The sequence below is a fragment of the Clarias gariepinus genome, chromosome 7 (genome assembly GCF_024256425.1).
Source record: "Clarias gariepinus isolate MV-2021 ecotype Netherlands chromosome 7, CGAR_prim_01v2, whole genome shotgun sequence".
Lineage (NCBI taxonomy): Eukaryota > Metazoa > Chordata > Actinopteri > Siluriformes > Clariidae > Clarias > Clarias gariepinus.
In genome coordinates, this window is record NC_071106.1 from 5,641,236 (window position 1) to 5,665,355 (window position 24,120).

At 38.4% G+C, this 24,120-nt stretch overlaps 1 protein-coding gene across 1 annotated transcript in view; it reads left to right on the plus strand.

The window, feature by feature from the left end:
- Positions 1-16,204: 16,204 nt before the first annotated feature.
- Positions 16,205-24,120, plus strand: part of plch1 (phospholipase C, eta 1) — an 86,816-nt gene continuing 78,900 nt past the window's right edge. Inside the window, 1 exon segment of the mRNA XM_053499702.1 lies at positions 16,205-16,268. Within this exon segment, the coding sequence (XP_053355677.1) occupies positions 16,205-16,268 (64 nt within the window).

Genomic DNA, 24,120 nt, shown 5'->3' on the forward strand with positions numbered 1-24,120 from the left:
CTCAATATCATTCATTGTTCATTCAATATGGAATTGATTATTCTTTCTTTTTTTTCCCCAAGTCATTAACATGAAACAATTCAAATTCATGCAATGATTTAACCTTGGAAGTGTAATCTGTGCAAAGATATTCCAGGGATTAAAATATTTCCCGGTACTTCCACCATTCATTGTAACTGATTTAGGAATAAGTTTGTTCATATCCAGTTTGATAAAATATGACCAATACCGGGGAACCTCCACGACACATACTTTCTACTTCCTTCCAAAGCATACAAGGAAACTCATTATAGAATCTTTATATGTGATATAAATAGATGTGTTACAAACACACACAGAGGTAGATTAAAAAAAAAACAATGAACTCTCCAGTGCAGAGTGCTGACGGTTAAGAACATCACATGTTTATGCTTCCATGGCGTACAGGGTGCCATTACTTTTGTTCCAATTGATTTCTTGTCATAATTTAATTATTTATGATTATCTATCCCTTTATCTATGTTTATCTTTCTATCTAGTTTTGTTTTTTTTTGTTTATCTAAATGTCGATCAATGTGTATATTCATCTAGTTTTAAGTTATTTAAATAATATTAGCTATTGTATAATGATCAGTATGTATGCGGATCTGATATGTTCATCTGGGTTCCACCCAAAAAACAAACAAAAAACTTTGATTTGGGCTTTGACAGACACTCCCTCAACTCCACTTCACATCCTCATGGATCATTATGAGTAGAGGATGGAGTGTATGTTTGCAGAGCTGTAACATGGCTTTCAAGCTTCTCATTGTCTCATTGCTTTCAAGTTTTTGGGGGCGGGGCTTTGTGTGTGGATACCGCATAGGGTCAGTGATGAAAAAAAAAATAAAAAAATCCTTAAACTCTTATTCAACTCCCTCAGTTTAACAATTTGGGTTTTCTTGATCACAATAATTTCACTATAAAGCATTTTTGAAGTGCACTCTTCATTCTTAAAGTGTGTATTAAGCAAAGTCAGTCCGTACCTCAAAGCTTTAAGTGAGCTTCCCTAAGCACCTCATTGTTTAACCCGCCTTCCACGTGGATAATCACGATGACCCAGAACCCGTGAGCCTCTTCCCTTCCTCCTCGTACCCCCTCATATCCCACAATTCCCCTGGTTTCTTTTCCGCGGTAAGTAGGTGGAGGGGGAGTGTGCTGTCACATTGATAAAGCTGTGCGGCTCTGCTGGAGAAGCCACACAGGGACAATAGCGATGGGGTCAGCGGGTGGGGTGGGGGTGGGGGGGGGTCTGTTGATGCAGGGTATTGCTGTCACTATGGAAACGACAAATTCAGAAGACAAAGTGCACTAAGGAGGTGTACTCGGAGGGTCCTAGAGGCCCAGGACCACAGGGGGCGGGGTAGAGAGATGTGAAAGAGAGCGGGGTGTAGAATGAATCAAAGCGGAGAGGGGGAGCAGGGGAAAGTTTTGAATAGAAGATGGTGGCTCTATACATTATGGAAAATTTAATGTACGTTAACCAAGTCATCTAATATTGCAGTGGGTCATAGGGACTTAACATTTGATATGAGGATGAATAGATTCAATGTTTTTAGTACTTCACAAGATTTTCTTTTTAGGTTTTTAAGTGAAAAAAACAAAAAACAAAATATGAACTGATCTGTTCCTTCTGATGGAACACTTGACCTTACCAAGCTCCCTCTCACCACAATCCCATGGAATACAAGTCATTGTTTTTTTGTTTCATACTTCAAAATTTCACCATACGAACAATTATATATTTTTTCTCTGTTAAATAACAAAATCATGTTTTTAATCCTTATGCTCGTGCATTTTTCTGTCTTGTTTTTCATTCATAAAAAGGCAAAAAGTGTTTCGTCTCATTCTTTTAAATACATCATATGATGGTCATAAAGTATTTATTCATTTTCTTTAACAGCAGCTCAGATTATATTGCTGATCAGTGTAAATGTAAATCACGAGTGTATTAACACCATCCTGTGATTTGCTCTTAAAGAAAACAGATAAACACTTTTTGACCAATCAGAAGCTCTCATGTGATGTCTTTCTATCAAAGGCATATAACACTTTTAGTTTCACCTGTGATGGGTGATAATGTAACAAAAAAAAGGGGAAATAAAAAGAGAAATAAAAAAAAATGTAAGTGGTTTATAAAACAGGCATGTTTTTGAAAATTGAATAATACACAAAAAAGTGGGAATGCTGTACACCACCAATTACAATATATTTAAACATTTTGATATTTTAAAATGAATGCTTCTATTATTGTCCATGACCTAATAAAGAAAGATAGGATAGAATAGAAAGATAGAGAAATGTAAATAAAAAAAGAACATTGGATAAATGTATAAATGCACAGTTTACAAATTTACAATATTAAAATATGATTCAAATGGAACAAATATTAAATATATAAAATACACAGAATGTGCAATATAGTAAGATTTGGCATTTTAATCTTTTTTTTAATGATTTAGTTTTACAAATCCTAACCTTTTTATTTTATTAAAGATCATTAGGTAGATTTTTATATGAAACCCTTTAATTCTTTGATTAAATTTTTTTTTTAAATTCATACGGTATTTTGGGTTCATTTTAATAATAAGCACGGCGGTGCACACTGGTACATCATTAACAGAATTGACTCCTTTGTTTCGTGTTTCCATGCTTGTGTATTATCACACACTACTGTGTACTCTACAGACCTTTGTGTTTTATGAGGCGAGTGACTTTCGCAGAATTTAATGAGCTTAATTGTTAAAACTGTCCTTCTTCTGATGAATGACAAAAGCGGTACAGGAAGCGAGACAGCTCGCCTCGTCACGGTGGGGACGCAGGCCTGAGACTCGCCGTGCTGCGGGGTAAAGAGTTAATCTCACACAAGAGTTAATCTCAGCGTCGTCCCGCTGTGAGGGACCCGAGGAGACACTGTGGAGCTGACGGGAGGACAATTGAAGAGGAGGACGTTGCTGCAGACTCAGCTCTCAGCAATGTCAGGGCTTAAGATCGCAGTATATCATAGGTTAAGAGCTTTAATACAATTTACACACGGACCGCTTTGATTTAAACCTAACCACGTTTTTACTTCCATAATGAAGCCATGTGGTTAATGATGCAACGTCATTTTCAAATCTGATCCTTCAGCAACAAGCTTGTGTAGGGACACATCAAGCAACACACACCTATTTTCCTGGAAAACTTTCAACAGTCTAGAGTTATTCCCGAAACATGCATGTGACTCAAATCTCCCTTAAGGATGAACAATCCTCTACTTGAAAACATCGTTACCCATTTTATTATAATACCACATGATTATAATAATAATAAGATCAGTAGCAGACAGATCCTGGATCAGTAATCCTAATCCCAGGATTATAAAATCCCATGATTACAGGTGGAGTGATGAAGAAAGGTTAAGGAATGAGATGAAGTTGTATTGAGCGAGGGACCTCCTCAGTCTTTGTCATGTAAATGTAACCACTGACTCGGACAGGTTTCCCGGCCTCTGGTTGGCTGTGTGGGTTTGAACTCGAAGGCGTGTATGAGAACAGTGTGATCGGCGAGCCGGACCGTCCCAGACTTTGAACCGAGACATGAGCAGGGGTGAGAAGGAAACTGTGTCAAGGACCCGTGAAAAAGACTACTGGAGGGGAAAAAAGCACTCTTTGTTTGTGGTGTTAATTGATGGACACACCGTCAGTCAACACTGAGATGAATCCCAGATAAATCCTGGGAAGTTTGAATGCATTCTATTGTCCTGTTATTGTCTTCCCATTGAGAAAAACAAGTAATGTTAAATGCGAAAGCATTTCCTTTTAAAGGAAAAACAACAAAACAAAAACAGGTTAAATGTGTTATTTCAGGCTTATTTCATATATATATATATATATATATATATATATATATATATATATATAGTATCTTGTTGATAAAAGTAAATTTACACAAGATTTATGTTAAAGTGGTATGATAAATAAAATCAGTTAATCAGCCAAAACAGGTTTTTAGTTTTTATACAAATGATGAGAGTCTCAGAACACTTACAATAAATCCTTAACAAAACGTTATGAATTAATATGTTTATTAATGAGTTAATAAACTCAGTCATGATATGTGTGTTCATGACCTTGAATAGGAAAATAAGAAAGAATAAGCATATTCATTGCAATAAAAAAAAGTTGCACTAAGAAAAATGTAAATGTTAATATTTGGGAAAAGTTAAAAATTAAATATAATTAATATACTGTAGAACTAGGGTTTGTCGAAGCCAGTGTATTTATACCCTTTTTTTTTTTACAAACATGATGGGACCTCCGGTCAACATTCATATGTGCATTCACACACCATGGGCAATTTCATAACGCCAATTAGGAGGTAAACTTTTAAACAGATAAAAGTTCCATTATTATTATTATTATTATTATTATTATTATTATTATTATTATTATCATTTCTTTTTTTCGGGGGGGGGGGGCAAAAGTAGGAACATTTGAATTTAAGTATGAAAAGTTTATTTAAGTGTTTAATATTAAGAATTAAACAGCAAAACAAAAAATGGCCAATACATATAATAATGATAAATATAAAGAAAAATATAATAATAACAATAATATTAATAATAACAATAGAACTTTTATCTGTTGAAAATATTCCTTTTTTAATTTGAATTCTCGACTTTCATACATTGGGAGGAGAACGTATGATGGGGGGGGGGGGTAAAACTAAACTTTTACACTAAACTAAACTACAGAGTTATAATAATACATCCAGCAGTTATTCATGATTAATAATTAAATAACTGACACTTAATTACATTTTATAACAAAAAAAGAGAACTGAACTAGAAAGAGTTGCATTAATAAAACTTTGGTTAACATAAAGTTATTAAAGAATTAACAGTTAATGATACGGATTGTGAACAAAATAGCCTTATATTTAGCTCTCCATAAGACCCTTTTACTTCCTGGTTTCTTTATTTTCCCTCTGTAATTAATAAAGTTCTTTAAATCTTCTTTACAGAGTCAGTGAACTCGGGCCTAACTCGCGCGTGTGATCCGGTCCTGGTTTTCCGGCAGCCGTTCCTGCCCTCAGTGACCAGCCCATTGAGTATGAATGGAGGGGTAGGAGGTGTTGTGGCGGGTGAGGGGCAGTTGAACACTAAACCCTAGTTTTACACACACACTCACATACACCGGCCTGCTCTGAGAAACTTGGTTACGGACATGTTACTCCGTCTAACTCTTTCTAAGGATACCATGCTTTCCAGGAAATAATTCTGCACAAAGTGGATCACGCTTAGGTTTAAGTCTGCACAGGAGAATTAAAGTAAGTGATTCTTTGTTCAGCAGGTGCACAACTGTCTGTATTAATATCCATGTGTATAAAGAAAGGTTTGTACATTATTATAGACCTGTATTCAGATGGAAGAGTAAGTTGTAGAGAAGGTTTGAGTATGAGACTGGTGTATGCTACCTGTTCAGCTCAACAGTGCACCTGTTCAGGAAACCGCTCATCTCTCCACTGACATTATTTTCCAATGAGTGGCCTCCGGGACAGCGAGTAATCTGATTGGTGTTGGTGCAGTTTTCAAATAAAGCTGAAGCTGTTGATGTATTTTCTAATAAAGCAAGCTCTGGGAATAGCTCCAACTTTAAGGCAAGTCACAGGATCAGAGAGCTACTTCTTATATGTCATTGTATCCATGGTAACGGCTAATTCACAGCGATGCCGCACACATATTCTGATGTTGAATGTAGGAATTAGAAAAGTCTACAGTTCTTGTAAAGAGATATTTATTGACTTCCTGGTGAATGAAGGAGTAAAAGCGATTGACATTTACATTTAAGAAAAGTTTAAGCACAGTTCGATGATGAAAACAAAGCCTTAAATAAAGCAAATGTTTTAATGACGTCCATACATTCTGCAGCCGTTCCCATGAACATTCAGAAAATTGATAGACAACTTGTCGCCAACTTGCGACAATCCATCACCAACACCACTTGCACAGAGCAGGAACTCGGCTGCGAGTTATAACCACATTCACTAGACAATCCTGACCTCGCTCTAAGACATTTCCACATGTTTGGGCCATTAAAGGAGTTCCTGGGAGGCCAGTGTTTCAGACAGGCAGTTTGATCATGGCTCCGGTGTACTGAGAAAACGTTCTACCTTCATTTTATCTAAGCACTGGTGAAACACTGGGATAAGTGCATTAGAGTAGCTGGAGATTATATAGAGAAATAAAGGGAGTTTTTACTCAACACAATCAAATGTCCCACGCTGACTTGAACACCCCTCGTAGAAGGAGTCTCCAGTGCCAGAGCTTTGTAGCAGTCAAAGATAGAGGTGTAACATTTAATTTAAAGTTTAAGATGGAGGAGTTTATCTGAATTTTGTTTTTGTTTTCTAGAGTCTGAGAGAAAGTTGAACTAACTAATAGAAATACCTTCTTTGTAATAAATAATCTAAGAGGAATAAAACAGTAGGTAAAAATAATCAGCACACTTCTTTTTAACTTATCATTATCATGAATGGAAGTAATTCTTGAACTTTAAGTCTTAGTATAACATATATATATATATATATATATATATATATATATATATTATACTTAGACTATAATTTATATTATATTATATATATATATAATTTAATTGAGATATAAGTTTGGGGTTGTTTCCATGGTAACCTGACAGACTGTTAGTGATAACGAATGAATGAGAACCCATCTGTGTGAGAGCATAAATTGGCCCGTGTTTATTTTTTATTTATACCCAGTCAGGAGCAATTTAATTTAAAAAAACGCATGCTGGCAGTGCACTTATCCTGCAGATTGTACTCCTGGGGGATTTGCCTTTAGTGGGGTCTGACACATGACTAATGACACTTGGTGGACATACGCCACCCCTGCACCCACGCTGTAATACACTTATTTCCCCTTGTCCATGTTATCACTTTTCCTAATCACTGTCCATCTGCTGAGGGGTTTCGGGGTGTCCACTGGATCAGCTGCAGTGCTTTGTTTGTCAAATCAGTGCTTTTAGATCAAGTCACATGACTCAAGGCTCAGGAGTGACCGTTGGTGCTCTTTATCCGCACAGAAACAGTCCCAGGACACGTGCTTGTGTGTGTGTGTGTGTGTGTGTGTGTGTGTGTGTGTGTGTGTGTGGGTGGTGTTTACTTTCTTTTCTTCCTTAAGTATATCTATAAAACTATACTAACTGTTAACAAGATGAACTCACGAAGGCTGACACTGGTTATGATTGACTTATTTACAATAACTGAAAAAAAAATTTAATCAGTGCATTTTACTGAGACATTGAAGGCTTTGATCTTTTTTTTTAATCTCCAGTACACTTCCTGTATACACTAATAACTACCTGTAGTGTTTACCTCACCCGTGCTTGGACCAACAAGGTGCAGACTATCACATTAAGTGTACGTAGAGATTATCACTAGATATTATTAGCGCCATGTCAGTTCCACTTTCTACTTTTAAATGTATCTCTTTTGATTTAAGTCAAAACATCAAAAGTGCTTTACTTGAAAGATTAAAGAGTTCACAAAATGTAAAACTGTAAAGAATGTGTAGCAAAAATAGAATTTTGGAGGAATGGTTGTTTAAAAATGAGCCCTTTTTCCAGGGTTGGAGGTGCGAATTTCCCCTCTATGTGCCTGTGGTTCACCCTGTGGTTCCCTCTGGGTCCTCCAGTCCTTTCCTTCCCCCAGTCCAAATGCATCCACTATAAGCTGATTGGTGTTTTCAAATTGTCTGTAGAGTAGGATTTGGAATGCGAGTGTGTGCATTCGTCCCACACCGTGTTATATGACTCCTTTCTCTTTTATTTTTACAGTCTTAGTTATACCACAGTGCTGTGGATTTCGCCGTCTGACTCATTAGAACAACATGTCTGTTTGTACTTCCAGCCGCAAATCACAATTTTATAATAATGCACCAGTGTCAGAACTTTGTAATAGTCAGGAAGTTTTCCAACAAAGACTGATCCTCAGACAAGAGGAGGTGACACTTTGAGGTTTCTCTTCAGGAGAGTGTAGAGAAAGAGAGTGACTGGTGCTGGAGTGCCCGTTTATACCTGCTATCGTTTAAGTGAGAACAGGAAATAACTTATTTCATGGACGTTATAGTCCCATCATCCATAACATTACAATACAAAATATTACGCCCAGGGTTGTGTAGGTTTCTTTTGTGCCATCTGGGCAGTTAGGCCCCCTCTTGGTTTGGCTCTGCAGTACGGTTTCTGGCTCTTCACATGCTGTGGGTTGTAAGGTGAGGCCTCAGAATTGGGATTGGCAGTCTTGCATGGTGTCCCTGGTGCCTTTCTATCCTGGCCAACATTGACTTTTTTTTACTGATTTGTGCTGCATTGCTTTTCTGTATGATTGGACCGTACAGGCTGGCCTTTGGTCTCCATGGGCATTGGGTGACCCTTTGGTGTTCATGATCTTGTCAACAGTTTACTAGTATATACTTGATAATTATACACATTGATAATTAAACACACTATCACCTTCAAAATAAACCCCCTTGCACAATGTCAATCACATGTCAATCATCAAGCTTGTCAATCACCTTTTTGGATTTGGAAGTGAAAATAGTAGCTCTCGCGCAGGATCTTCGGGAAGAGCGTGAAGTCTGCAGGTGCCAAATCTGGCTGGTAGGCTGGGTGCGGAAGTGAGATCATGTTGTTTCCAGTGAAACTCACGTATGAGGAGAGTTCGGCGACAGGATAAAAGACGGCAGATGTGGTCAGAATAGCACCAGTTGTACAGCTCCTGATGTACACAGGACGATGTCTTTTGGCACACTGACTTATGATGGTCGTTTCTCCCTGTGACTTGAGCTGCCATCTGTTGGCATGTTACAAAACTAGCCTCAAACTGTTTTGATACCACCTCGTATATAATCATAAAGAGCAACAACATAAATTTGTATAACAGCATGTTCCATGCACACGCGTTACAAAGTAGCGTGTTAAAGTACTTGGATCACATTTTTTGATGTAACGAGTAATCTAACGCATTAGATCCGCAGTTACTATCAGAAGTACTCAGTTACTTAATTGTTTTTTTCAAAAATGTAATCCGTTATTTAGACAATTTATGCAATCCGCGAGCCAGACAGCAGTTATCCCGCGAGCCAGACAGCAGTTATCCCGCGAGCCAGACAGCAGTTATCCCGCGAGCCAGACAGCACTTATTCCGCGAGCCAGACAGCAGTTATCCCGCGAGCCAGACAGCAGTCATTCCAAGTCGTCCTACAAGCCCCGCCCCCGCCACTCCGAACTAGTTACTTTTATCAGAAAGTAACGCTGTAATGAAACTGATTACTTTTTAATCAGTAATTTTGTAATGTAATTAGCTACTTTAAAAAGTAACGTCCCGCAACACTGCAACTTACCAAAGCTAACATGCAGCTAACATTTCCTTTTACTCAAAACCAGGCCAGGAAAGAAGCATACTCTGAAGACAAGGGACAATCAGTCACCAGACTTAGCAATGCCGTAAGCAATATTGGACTACAATATCTACTGGAGTGTTCAAGTGATAAAGCAGCCTGTTAAACACTAGTACAGAGTAGGCGTATATAACAGCGCATGTAACAATCCAACTGCTGAGTAATTATACTCTTGTTATACACACACACACACACACACTCTGGGAATGTCCCCTCCTACACATGAGACAATCTGGTCCCTGTCATCATGATACAAATCTCTCTGGTGCGTGTGTGTGTGTGTGTGTGTGTGTGTAGGTTGGTGTGTGTGTGTGTGTATAGGAACGTGGGAGGTAAAATGACTCCAGTGTTTTCTGTGTATCAGTTTGCTGTGAGGTTCAGGTGCAGAGGAGCCCTCGCTGAATTATTTAACCTTTACTTCTTATGGACTGCCGTTGAATTGTCGTCTTTGTGTTGGTCTGAAGACTTGATCCAAGGGCCTGTTAGTCGTTTTTTTTTTTTTTTTGACTCGTGTTACTGATTCTGCAGGTTTAATCCGAGATGAGCGTGAGTGGGAATATGGTGTGTTTCATGTTTCCAGAAACACGAGAGACTTTAGTGAAAGGCGTCTCAGTTTCAGGGCTATTGTTCGGGGGAGATAGGATCAGAGGACTTTTTGTCCATTTGTGCCAAAGTTGGTGAAAACATACAGTATTGTTGTAGAGATGTGGTTTAAAAATAAAAGCTTTTATAGGAATACAGCAGGAGATTTTTAACCTGATGACCGATACATCAGCACAGAAACATCATAAAGATTGAAAGTGATCCCTGTGCCTCTCCTCCTCTCTGAGTGTATTACATCATCGGCTCTGGCACTACATTAAGCAGGAATTTCTGGCACTACATTAAGCAGGAATTTCTTGTCTCTGAGGAGCATTTGTTACTTTTATTTATACCACAGCTCTGTCGAATGCTTGAATCCGATTGGTCGGAAGATGTTGATTAATCATCTTGAACAGCTGCATATCACATAATTATATTATATATTTATACACTTACATATCATTATTGTTTCTATAGCAACAGCTCAAATATATCCCTCTCTATGTAGACTGAAAAGCAAGGACTTATATCTCAATGCTATCACTTAAAAAAAACAATTGATTCAGTGATTCGTGATTCTTTTGAGTGGCATTTCATGCATCATCACATCACAAATTTACGTTTGTATTTTTGGTCATATGATGTTGCAGTTCCTCTAAAATCCAGCAGGTGGAGCACACTAAACTATTAACACATAGCCAGACAGCACAGCATTCAATCCTCTTGAGGAAGGGCTTTATCCTCATCAGGGTGGAGGTGGAGCTGGAGTCAATGCCAGGAATGCTTGGCATGAGGTTGGGATGCTAGTTTTTGTGACGGTAGAGTTTTCACCAAATACACTGATTTGGTTTATAGTTTCATGAAGGCTCATTTAAAATGCTGGAAAAAAACTTGATATCATTCTGCATCCCACCAAATAAGGTGTTTCAATCATGAAAGGTTGGATTTATTCTAAAAGCTACAACTATTTACTCTTGAGGTATATTAAATTTTTAGGGCGTTTTCACAACTACCCTAGGAAAGTTTCCGTGAACACTTGACCTGAAGTCTGAAGTCTGGTTCTTTATAATCAGTGAGAACACAATCTTTCCGTGCTCTGTCCGCTTGAAGAGGTGGTCTCTTGAAGAGTACGGTGTACTTATATGTTGTTGTTGTCTCTCTTGATATTAATAGGCTTTTTATACATAATTAGTCAACACCCTGAGACCAGTCAGAATACAGAGGGTCCAGTGTGGTGTAAAGGTGTGTATTAATTCTCTTTTACATCCGGTTATCCGTTTTTATTTTCTGTTTTATCACAGACCTAGAAAAAATAAATCCCACACACACATTATAGTCCACTGTATGTAAATGTATTAAAGAGATGAAAAAAATTTAATCCAGTTGATCACATTTATTGTATAGTCTGTGATTAATCATGATTAATCACAATTTTAAATTACTCAGATATAATACATGTGCAATGTTGGAATAAAGAAATGCATGAGAAACAGGTTGGAGGAAACAGATTATGCAATTTTATAATATCTCAAACAAATGTTAAATTAAAATCTCTCGAATGGGACCAGCCTAGCGTGCAGTGGCTGGGTAGTATTGGGGCGTGGCAACCCACTGACGGCGGGGCTCAAACACGGATCCTCAGATCCAAACTGGAGAACCAAGAGCCTCAGTCACCCGAGCCACCACTCATACATCTTACATTTAATGTACTCTTGTAAATATAGTTTCCCCTTGAAGGTCGCTCCAGCACACAACTTCGGTTTTATCCAAACTTCCATCAAGAAGCTTTTTAGAATGAAACTTTGCCATTATGAGAAGCCGTTAGGATCAAACGTCTAAATTAATTTTCGAAAAAATGATTTCTAGATGAATCACATGCGTTAACATGTTAATACTAAAAGAGCAATAAAAAAATTAAATGACTCATTTACTCACACACTTACTGAAGTTAGTCAACAACCCCGTTCCTAATAATACCTCTGGACCATGTCTTTCCTATAAGTCATGCACTATGTCAAGAAGATGTTTTTTTTGTATTGTATGTTGTATATTAAGGATACGAGTGGTCTGGGTAGGAAGAACAGAGACACATTTATGAGCCTTTGTTGCTGCCTGAGCAAAATGAAAAAAAAAAGAAAAACAAGGAAAAAGAAATCGATCATCTTTGACTCATTGAAATGTCTTCTTTAGCTGCTCTGCTCTTCAGGGAATGCAGTGGCTGAGAGAGCAGCTGTTGCTACAGTGTTTGCTAAAGCAATACGACTACGGAGAAGGAGAGGGAAAAAAAACGCATAAAATGTCAGAGATGAGGACACGGGCTGCTTCAAGGCAGAATAACCGACTTTTCTGTAAAGGGGGTGGATTTTCCACACTGCAGTTCAGATATAGTGACTGTCATTACGAGTAAGACACTGCTGGGGAACTTGTCTGCTTTAAACTGCTTTAGTCACAGTCAGAGGATGTGTGCGGATCTACGCTGTTTACTGAGACCAGGGCGCTGCAGATACCTCGGGTTATTAAATTTAAAGTCAAATTCAAATTTTATTTGTCACATACACAGTCATACACAGTACGATATGCAGTGAAATGCTTATACGACCGCCAGTGACCTTAAAAAATAATAAAAGCTTGTACATAAGAAAATAAATATGAATAAAAAAATATGTTAAAAATAAAATGAACTAGTAAAATATACTGTAATAAAAGAAATATGTTAGAAAATAAGATTAACTTGTGAAATGTACTGTACAAATTAAATATACTTTACAAATAAGAACAGAATATCAATATAACAAATATAGAAAAGAAAATAGAAATAGAAATTTGTGAAAAACAGAAATTTAGAAGTTTGAAATGGCTGGAAAATATGCATAAAAAGTGACTTCGTAAAGTGTCGTATTTAAAGTGATTTGTGCAGTGGTCCGTAGATGAAGATATAAATATGTAGAAAATATAAAATATAATATATATATAGGGACTCGGTCGACTGGAAAAAAAAGAAAGAAAGATGGAAAATGAAAAAAGGAAGAAAAATGAGAGATAGAGAGAAAGAGAGAGAAAACTCAAACAAGCAAAAGCACAAATGGAAATGGATAAAATAAAGTAAAAGAAAAATTATGAAAAGGATGAAAGCAAGAAGAACAACAACGTATAAGAGATTGAAAGAAAGAAAGATGGCTAAGAAAAAAAGAAAAGAGTAATGAGGAAGCAGAAATGCAAACAAACTAAATCAAAAAGAAGTATAAAAGAAAAGAAGGAAGAAAAAGAACAAAATATATTAATAGAGAGGATTAAACAAAAAAAGGATAAAGGAACAACAGGCCGAGAAATAATGTAAAATTTAAAAGAAAAAAATGATGGAAAAGATAAAAAGAAGAGGAATACCTGAGAGACAGGAAAAAATAGGAAAGAGAAAGAAAGAAATAGTGTAACGTTGTAACTTTATGCTTTCTAACATGAGACAGATTTGTTTGTTTTGTCTCTGCAATAATGTAAGTGATCAAAGGAGCCACATTGTTACCTGGACGTCCCATAACATATGTAACTTTTAAGGGTAAAAGAACGATGTGTTATTGTTTAATATTAAAATATTAAAGACATATTCGGGTGTATTCCTTTTTTTTTGTCCTTTGTGTGTAATTGACTTTGGAAGGCCAACAGTGACTCTGCTTCTTCGCACCACCGTGTTCATTACAATGTCTTTCATTGCTTTAGTTCTTCTAACCAGCAGGCACTTGAGACCTTTATCTTATCTTAGGGGAAATATTTTTATCCACTTTCATCATTGTGCGTCACTCGAATTAACCTCTGCTTGTGAACCGTTCATCTTCTACACCTCTGTCAATCCTCCTTTCCGCTCATCTTTCTGGACTTTCCCCGAACTCATTTAGGATTTATGTCTTACTTTGCACACACATCCTGACTCCTGTCTTTTATCAAACACACACACACACACACACACACACACACACACACACACACAGCCTTGCACCACTTCTACAAACCCTGAACCCATCACTCCCACCTTCACCCTCACACTCTTCATCTCTTCCTCCTCTCACCTCTCCTCACCTTTTCTGTCTTTTTTTATTATCTCCCTGTTGCTCAGTCAGTGTTTTTCCACTAGGCAGCACCTGTTGCGTATCTGTCTCTTGATGCTTTATGAGTCTGTCCCATGAGAGAGAAAGTACCGGAAAGAAGCAGGAACTCACGGTTCTCTGGAGTCGTGTTTAGTTTCTGCCTGAGTGAGCTAACTCAGATCGAGGTCATGGGGTCAGAGTCATAGACTTTCAGGTCAGGCTCCAGTGAGAGAGAAATAAAGTGGATAGTTTCCGTTCTAGACTCTGGACCACCTATGAATTTTCTTTGTCAGAGAGAGAGAGAGAGTCTTTTTGTAATTTTATTCTAATAAAGGTGTAAAGTAGAAATACGGATATGGAAAATGCAAAATGGCCAGACTGAGTTTAACTTCAATCTTAAAAAATTATATATAAATATAAGAACTGTATTTTTAGCGTATGTGTGAGCCTAACAATAATTTTGACCCAGTTTCCCTACTGATGGGATAAAAGAAAACCTTGTTAGGACAGAGACTGGGCAATTGATTGGACAGGGTCTGGGCAGTTGTTAGCACAGGGACAGGGTGATTGTTTGGGCAGTCTTAGGGACGTTTGTAGGACAGGGCAGAAGAGTTGTTAGGACAAGGTCAGGTCAGTAGTTTGGACAGGGACAGGGTGATTGTTAGGGCAGGGATAGAGCAGTTGTTAGCACAGGGGCAGGGCAGTTGATTGGACAGTGTCAGGGACGTTTGTACCACAGGAGCAGGAAAGTAGTTTGGACAGGGACGGGGAAATTTGACTCAACAACTGCCCTAACCCTGCCCAAACAATCATTCTGTCCCTGTCCAAATTACTGACCTGACACTGTCTGAACAACTGCCCTGACCGGCAGGGTTAGGGCAGGGTCAAGACAGTAATTTGGACAGGGTCTGGCCAGTTCTTAGGACAGGGTCTGGGCAGTTGTTTGGACAGGGACTGGGCAGTTGTTTGGACAGAGACTGGGCAGTTGTTAGGACAGGGACTGGGCAGTTCTTAGGACAGGGTCTGGGCGGTTGTTTGGACAGGGACTGGGCAGTTGTTTGGACAGGGACTGGGCGGTTGTTAGGACAGAGTCAGGACGGTTGTTTGGACAGGGACTGGGCGGTTGTTAGGACAGGGACTGGGCGGTTGTTAGGACAGGGACAGGGCAGTTGTTTGGACAGGGACTGGGCGGTCGTTTGGACAGGGACTGGGCGGTCGTTTGGACAGGGACTGGGCAGTAGTTTGGACAGGGACTGGGCAGTTGTTAGGACAGGGACTGGGCGGTTGTTAGGACAGGGACTGGGCGGTTGTTAGGGCAGGGACTGGGCAGTTGTTTGGACAGAGTCAGGACAGTTGTTTGGACAGGGACTGGGCGGTTGTTTGGACAGGGACTGGGCGGTTGTTAGGACAGGGACTGGGCGGTTGTTAGGACAGGGACTGGGCGGTTGTTAGCACAGGGACTGGGCGGTTGTTTGGACAGGGACTGGGCGGTTGTTTGGACAGGGACTGGGCAGTTGTTTGGACAGGGACTGGGCGGTTGTTAGGACAGAGTCAGGACGGTTGTTTGGACAGGGACTGGGCGGTTGTTTGGACAGGGACAGGACAGTTGTTTGGACAGGGACTGGGCGGTTGTTAGGACAGAGTCAGGACGGTTGTTTGGACAGGGACTGGGCAGTTGTTTGGACAGGGACTGGGCGGTTGTTAGGACAGGGACTGGGCGGTTGTTAGCACAGGGACTGGGCGGTTGTTTGGACAGGGACTAGGCAGTTGTTTGGACAGGGACTGGACATTTGTTTGGACAGGGTAAAAGGAAATCTCTGATCTCTTACTAAACTGTTCTTAATCTATTCTTATTGAACACTTTTCTGTTAATGCTATGAGATGTCTGCTTATTACTACAGATACATCATATGTCATGTTTACACTCCGTTGTACTGGTAGCATTACTGTCTCCACAAGAGACACTTGTCTTTAATTTCACTGATTTGGTGAAGATTATAATGTCTTGTTTCTTTCCCTCAGGTTATTTCTTCCTCTGCGTGACTTGATGGTGAGCTCGTGCAGGATGGATGGATGCAGAAGCGTACAGTACTGTCGACACTTCCTCACAGACAACAGCACATTTCACGGTTAGTTTGATCTTCCAGTGTAATCTGAGATGCATGTGGAGACGGCGCTTACCAAGGAAAAAAAAAAAAAATAGAACTGAGGTTTTTTTAAGTAGAGAACTTTTCTCCATCACCAAGTCATAGTTTTTTTTTTTTTTTTTTTTTACAATTATTATTAAACATGTGGAAATTCTTCATGTGTTTTTTTTTTTTCTGATAAGAATCATTCTTTCACACATACTGTATGACCACATGTTTTTCACATGACGTCACATATTTACTTGAGTTCCCGTGCTCTTTAGGGCAAAATGTTTTCCTCATTCTATCACATACAGTGCAGTGGCAAAGTATTTGCCCCCATTTTTATGACATTATTTAGACATTTTATGCCTTTTTTTATTGTGATCACGAAACACATTTTAAAATAACTCAAAGATAACCCGAGTGAATACAAAATTCAGTTTTTAAATGTTTTCATTTATTAAAGGAAAAAAGCTGTCCAAATCTACCTGGCCCTATGTGAAAAAGTAATTGCCCCTTAAACCTAATTAGTGGTTGTTTGACCCTGGCAATAAATAAATAAATAAATAAATCAGCAAGAGGGCAAACACTTTTTTATGGCATTGTATTAATTACATAAATACAATCTAAAAATCTTATGATCACATGTGAAACATATAATTTTTCTGTAAGGTCTTTGATTCATTCCTTAATGTACCCGATAAAGGTGAATGGTTTAGGGCTGTTGCACAATGGACTGAGATGTTCACAAAGTGACATATGATTCCATGAACATAATTATTTACGCCACATCATAAACGGAAACCATTCAGGTAATTTCAGCTCAGTTCCAGGAAGATAACATTCTATGCTTATTTACATTATTTATAACTCATTTAATGCATTTAATATTTAATATACAGAAATGCCAGTTTGCACTAGTGGACACCAGGGGGCACTGTGACACAACAAATGACTCATTCTAACCCTAGGAGTGTGACTATATGAAATGAGGGATTCAATCATATCTACAAACTCAAAGTGACAGGGAAATCATTACACTCGAGCATAATTACATTTCTTCAGGTGTGAAAATAGCTTCAGAGCTAGTGGTCCGAAATAAAACGATCTACCTGTGCAATTCTTTTTATACCACTAATATATATCAACTGTTATACTGCAGTATGATTCTTTTTTTCTTCCAACGCGCTGCATGCTGCAGTCTAAAGGGAGGAATTGTAGATTAAGTTGAAAACATTTTATTATAGTGTCATTAAATATGTATTTAGAAAGAAAAAAAATCTCAGCAGGTTTGCTGTTGGTTTATAGCCCGAATTAAAGCCGAATGATGCACCAGAGGCGAGGGAGAAAGAAGCCGGGGCGGGGAGTGTCAGGGTCTCATATCTGTCCGATTGTCATTGTAATACTGTGTACAGGGTGTGAAAGAGGCTTCGTGTACAGTTTAATGTGTGTAACAGCAGGGTCGGAAACCAGTCCCTGTTGGAGAAACAGGAAATGTGACGAAGTGAGCAAATGACACATTTTTCGCATTTTATTTCACAGGAATGTTTGAGACGCTTAAATGTGTAGTCAGCTATTTCATCAAACTGTAATGTTTTTGTGAAGCATTCTTTTCACATCTACAGGGAATTCAGTAAGATGTCTGTTACTGTTATATACTGAACAACAATCCATTTCTAACCGTGCATCAGCCATGCTGGCTGTCAATAGAAAATCGCTCTCTTGTGCTGAATGAAGAAGTGAAGAAGTCCATCTAATGGTTTCACATATAGCACATATGGATACACCTGACACTTCTCCTAGACTGTGAAAATTTCCGCCTTTCCCTCCTTCCCTCCCTCTCTGTTAGTGCACTCTAACGTCTCCCCTAGACAGTGTCAAAAAGCGGCTATACTTCCTATACCCTGTGACTAAACCAGAGAGAACATTCCGACATCTCATGAGTGCTGGGTAAAGAGTATGTGTTTTCAAGGTGCGGTGGACACTTTAAGCAATTTTCCCCTCATTTCAAACTTAATTGTATAAAATGCCCGGTCAAAAAGTTGCCATTTGAATTTAAACAAGCCAACCCTTTAATTACATAATTCCATCCATCCATATAGGAACCGCTGTAGACCAACTAGGCACCGTGGAGGCCAATGGTGATTACCATTGCATTTATTTCCGTTTTACAATCATGGTAGGACCTCTGGTCAACATTCACACACATTGGCAATTTGCGAACAGCAATTAGCCTAATCTGCATGTCTTTGCCCTGTGGGAGAACATGCAAACTCAATGCACACAGACAGGCAGGAATTGAACCCCGGACCCTGGAGGTGCAAGGTGACAGTGCTAACCACAAAGCAATTGTGCCATCATTAAATACAGTGATTCATTTGTTTCAGCTGGCACCAGTTCTTTTAACTCTAATGGGGGCATCAAGCAAAAAAAAAAAAAAAAAAAACTAAGGAGATTTCCGAAATGGCTGGAATTAAAGTCAACAGAAACTGTCCAACATGGGAGGATCGTACTAAACCCCTCAACCTCACAGTCAGAAAAACATCCCGAATAACTGAGATCAGAGATCATTTAACGTTTGGTGAAGTTGGATGGAAAAACATCAACAGTAGAAATCAGAGCTATATTTAAAACTGAAATAAGGAGCATTTTAATACACACACAATGTGCTGAGAACTCACAGAACTGGGATTAAACAGCTGCGTGTCCAAAAGAAAACCAATTGTTACTGAGACTCTTCAGGATAGAAACATTTAAATTTGTTTGGGACCATAAAGAATGGCCTTTGGAGCAATGGAGAAAAGGTCATGTGGTCTGATGCTTCCAGATTGATGTTAATCAAGAGCACATGAAGCGATGTCACATCATGCATAGTGTCCACTGGACAAGCCTCTGGAGACAGTGTTATGATCTGGGGTTGATCAGTCGCTCAGGTCAAGACTCGGGCAATAAAATGAAGTCAGCTGACCACCTGAACGTACTGAATCACCAGGGTATCACATCTGGGGAGTTTTTCTTCCCAGATAGCTCAGCCATATTCCAGCACTCTAGCACGCTCATGGGCATCTGTGAACTCACACACAGAGGATTGGATCGCGCTTCCCTCTGAGTGTGACACTCCCTATGGTGCGTGTGCAAGCAGCTTAAAAAATGCAGTTTGTCTTGGAGGAACAAGTGATTGAGGAATTGACTATTAACTAAATTAGGGGAAAAAATCTGAAAAATCTGGAGGATAAAAAAATGATTAAAACTAATAAAAAAATGCTGTCAGTTCAAACACACAAAAAAATAATAATATATTTTAAAAAAGTCTTTAAATTCTTGCCATATTACACATTACAATAGCAATACGATTTACAAATAATACATGTAAGAAAAACAAAGAGATACAAATATACGGAGAGAAAAATAAATAATGCGGACCAACAACATCCAATAAATCATGAAGATGAATAGACACCACACGGCTGTCCATCATGTTCGCTGTCAGGTCAGAAAATCCTGCCTAGGTTCCTTTATACCCAGAGCTTCTGGCCAAATCCCCGATTGTGCCTTTAATGCTCTGTTCAGGAAGTAAATGACTTATGCAGATTTAGCAGAGTTACAATAAAAAGTTGATTTATTATACAGTGTAGTGAGAGATAACAGAAACCTGTTTAACTATTGTATAAATGGATAAAATCACATCTTAAAACCCAGGACTTTTCAGCTTTTTATTTTGCATCTTTTTTAAAAAAATTATTATTATTATTATTATTGTTATTAATAATAATAATAATAATAGCATAGTGTACTGTATATAGGGGTCAGGATTGTGCAATATAGAATGACAGCTTTTTTCCAGCACAACCTAGACAATATGATGAACTGAATTTTAATTCATTCTAATCAACTATACAAACATGACTAAGCAAAAGATATAAAATATATCCCACAGGCAAAGACATGGCACAGATATATACTGTATATATATATATGATCATAAGATTTTATGGTTGTTTTCAGCTGCTTCTGTGACCAAAAATAATACGAACTCATTTTGTGAGTTTAACATTTTTGCCTTTTCATATTCTGGTGCCAGTAGAATTTTAAAACAAATTATAACTTTCGTTCGAACCGACGTATCCGGAAAAAACCTAAATTCAAACCGTTTGGTGTGGATAAGCAGTTGTTATTTGGAAACTTGCTCAGTAAGCATCGCTGAGTTTCCCGGAGGTCTGTTTCACTTCAGCCTGAAATGTTTTAATACATTATTTGTAAATCACATAATGTATTTAAATCAGGGTCAAATTTCTATTATATGTTTTTCAGTAGGACTTGCATTGGTGCATGCATCACCTAAGAACTTTCAAATTATATTTATAATATAGGTCTTTTCTTCTTATAATATAATTATAATACTGATATTATACCCTGCATGTATGATGAGATCTCATGTCTGGTCATGATGACCTTCAATACATAAGACAACGTGTGTATAAATCAATAAAAAGCACTTTGCCTGGCCTGGTACTTGTCTCTAACCCTTAGGTTTCTGCACAGGCACAGATTCAGCATTTTTATTATTTTTTTTTTAAATGAAAGCGGTAAAGTGTGACGGGTCAGGTGTGATATATGTTTAAAGCTAGTGTCAGCTCGTGTGTGTAGATAGCGCCGGGGTGTTCTGTGTGCCTGTGTTTTACACACACTTCTCAATTTTGCTCTAATTTAGTCTTTATGGCCTAAAAGCTTTTACTTCACAGCCTGAGGGGAGAGAAAGACAGAGAGAACACAGGAAAGAAAGATTGACCTGTCTGGATAAGGGATGTTGCAAAGGGAGTGTGACAGTTAATTGCTTTGGTATCCTTTCATTTCATCCCCGGGGCCAGGTTTTTTTTTTTTTCTCTCTCATTTTTTTTTCCTTCTGGCCATGCTCTGTCTCTCAGACTTTCTCTCCGTGGTCCCCGGTGACGGTGCTCATGCTCTCCTCCCGTTTATTTAGTGATGGACAGAGACAGGAGGAAGAAAGATACGTGCTTGTGTAAGGGAGGAAAAGTCGAGAAATAAACCAGAAGGCTGAAACAAATGACATTAATATACCTACTGTATGTGTGTGTGTGTGTGTGTGTGTTGAAAAATATGTATTGTATTAGTTTATTCATAAACTGACAAACAAGAAGAAATGGACTGCCTTCCAAGTTTCTTCACAGCTCACACACACACACACACACTGAACTCAAACTCACTGAACACACAAATTAGCCATAAAAGGAGCTCTGGTCATTAAATGAGAAATAACCATCAATGGTGTTGTTTTTCTCTTTGAGATTTTATCGATCTGTCCTGAGAACATCAATAAGGCACTGATGCCATCCAGTTAAGTGTTGGTCAGCAGTTTGCTGGAACCTTCTTTCATCATCAAATACTCAGCCAGAGGGGAGAAAGGCATGTCCTGAGTGATCTGCCTAATCCAATATGTCAGTATGCGCTCACTCACACACACCCACAGGCTCATATGTGATGCTCTTAGATGTAATAATAGTAATAATCAGTAGACCGGCCAACAACGCTTAGCTTACTATGCTACAAAGCTAACTTCAAAACTGTGGTCAGAAAAACAGCTAAAGGTTTAAGAAACAATTAACACACAGTTCTCGGAAAAATATATAAAATATATAAAATATATATAATACACTCCCCGTTCGGAAATTGGAGTGAATCACAGATAAAAAAAAAAAAACGATAAAGTAGATTGGATAAAGATGAAGTTTTGTCTTAAAACAACTCCAGCACCTTAAAATTAACTTATAGTGGAACCTTAGATTACGAGCATAATTCGTTCCGGAAGCGGGCTCGTATTCCAAAACACTCGTGAGTCAAATCGAATAGTGGGAACTTAAATTATTCGTTCCATACCTTAAAAAATAAATACACAAAAATAATTAACACGAAACATAAAGTAAAAATATAACAAATTAATCTGCACTTTACCTTTAAAAAAATTAAAATAAATCCCGACAGATAAGTGTTTCTGTTTGCAAGCGCAGGCGCTGTTTGTGTGTGTGTATGTGTGTGTGTGTGTGAAGCTAAAGTGAGGAGCCCCTCCCCCTCTCCCCCTTCCCGTCTTACACACTCTTCCTTCACTCTTTTCACACACACGCGCACACAACGGAAACACTGTTTTATCGGAAAAATAAACAAAAATATCTCTAATGACACTCGATTGAGTGACACACTAACAAAATCACTGCTGTAAAGTAAAAATAAAACAAATTAACCTGCATTTTACCTTTGAAAAGAATCGTGACAGAGCAGTGTTTCTGTGGAGAGCAGAGAGAAGAGTGTGTGTATGTCTGTGTGTGTCTGTAAAGGCAAAAGTAAGAGGCGTCTGTGTGTGTGTGTGTGTGTGTGTGGGGTGTCCAATGACGGCGCGCACACAGACACAAAGAGCAGGCTGATACAAAGAGAGAAAATGGATCTTTAACCTCTCTAATGAGACTTGCTTTTGCTTAACACGCTCGCTGTACACACACAGATACAGACACAGAATAAAGTATGTTTTACACACATATGTGGTCACAGTGTTAAAATAAACAGTACACGCGTGCACGGATGTTGATTATACCAGTAAGAGATGCGCACTAAGACCCAGCAGGGGAGACGATTACCCACAATTCCGCAGTGCAAAAGAGAGTTGGCTCAGTTGTGATCACGTGACGCTCGATGTCAAAACAAGAAGCGCATGCAAGATACATGATACTCGGTACTCGTAAACCAAGACTTGCTTATTTTACAAGTCAAAATTTATTAAAAGTTTTTGCTTGTCTTGCGGAACACTTGCGAACCGCGTTACTCGCAATCCGAGGTTTCACTGTAATATTGATTGGTGCAGGTGTTTGTTTACATTCAGGAAGTAGCGCACTAGCTTATTTTTATTAAACCCGACACATAACTGTTTATAAAATGTTTATCGATTTCACTTATGGTGCAGACAGATCTGCAAGTCCAAACGTTTCATTAAATTCTGTCTAGCTGTCGATTTAAGATTCGCCCACATTTTAAGATTCGCCCACAGTACGCTTGTCAAAACTTGTAATTTGTAATCTGGCACAAAACTGCTCATAACTTCACTTCTACTTAGCGTTTTGAATCAGTTGTTGGCAGATTTTTAACTTACAGAAAATAAGTTAATTAATGAAGGACAATTTTGTCCAGGAGGTTTTGCATGATACTGTGACCAATTCTGGCAGGACAGACATACAGTACAGACATACAGACAGATATAGTATTTATACAGTATATACAGTGTGTGTGTATGCGTGTGTATATACTGTATATATACACACGCATACACACACACACACTGTATGTGTAACAGCATCTCCTGCAAGTGTGTAGGATGGATGATGGACTAGGATCTGGATTTTAACAGGGGAACAAACTCCTGTCACATACACACTGAGCCAGAAAAAATCTAGTGTACTACAGAGGCTGCTTTCCCCAGCTCTGTGCTCTAAAGCAGAATCTCTATTGATGGCTTGAATTTAGCACAAAGCAATACCTTTTTTTTCCCCTCTTTCTAAGAAAAGTGGCTTGGGGATTTATATAAGCACTAAAATTAGACCAGTGGAAAGAGAGAGAGAGAGAGAGAGAGAGAGAATTGTTAATCCTTACATTGTTTTGTGTTTATTTGTTCATTTAAATCCAGTTCAGGAAATCCCCTCACTCTCTTCTTAATCCCTCATGGGCTATGTGAAGATCTGCAGGTGCCACATGTTTGGATGGATTAGAGTAAATACGTATTGGGATTTAGACACCGATTTTTGGTAGTTGAGGAGGAATGGTTAAAAAATTGGCAGCATAAGACCCATAC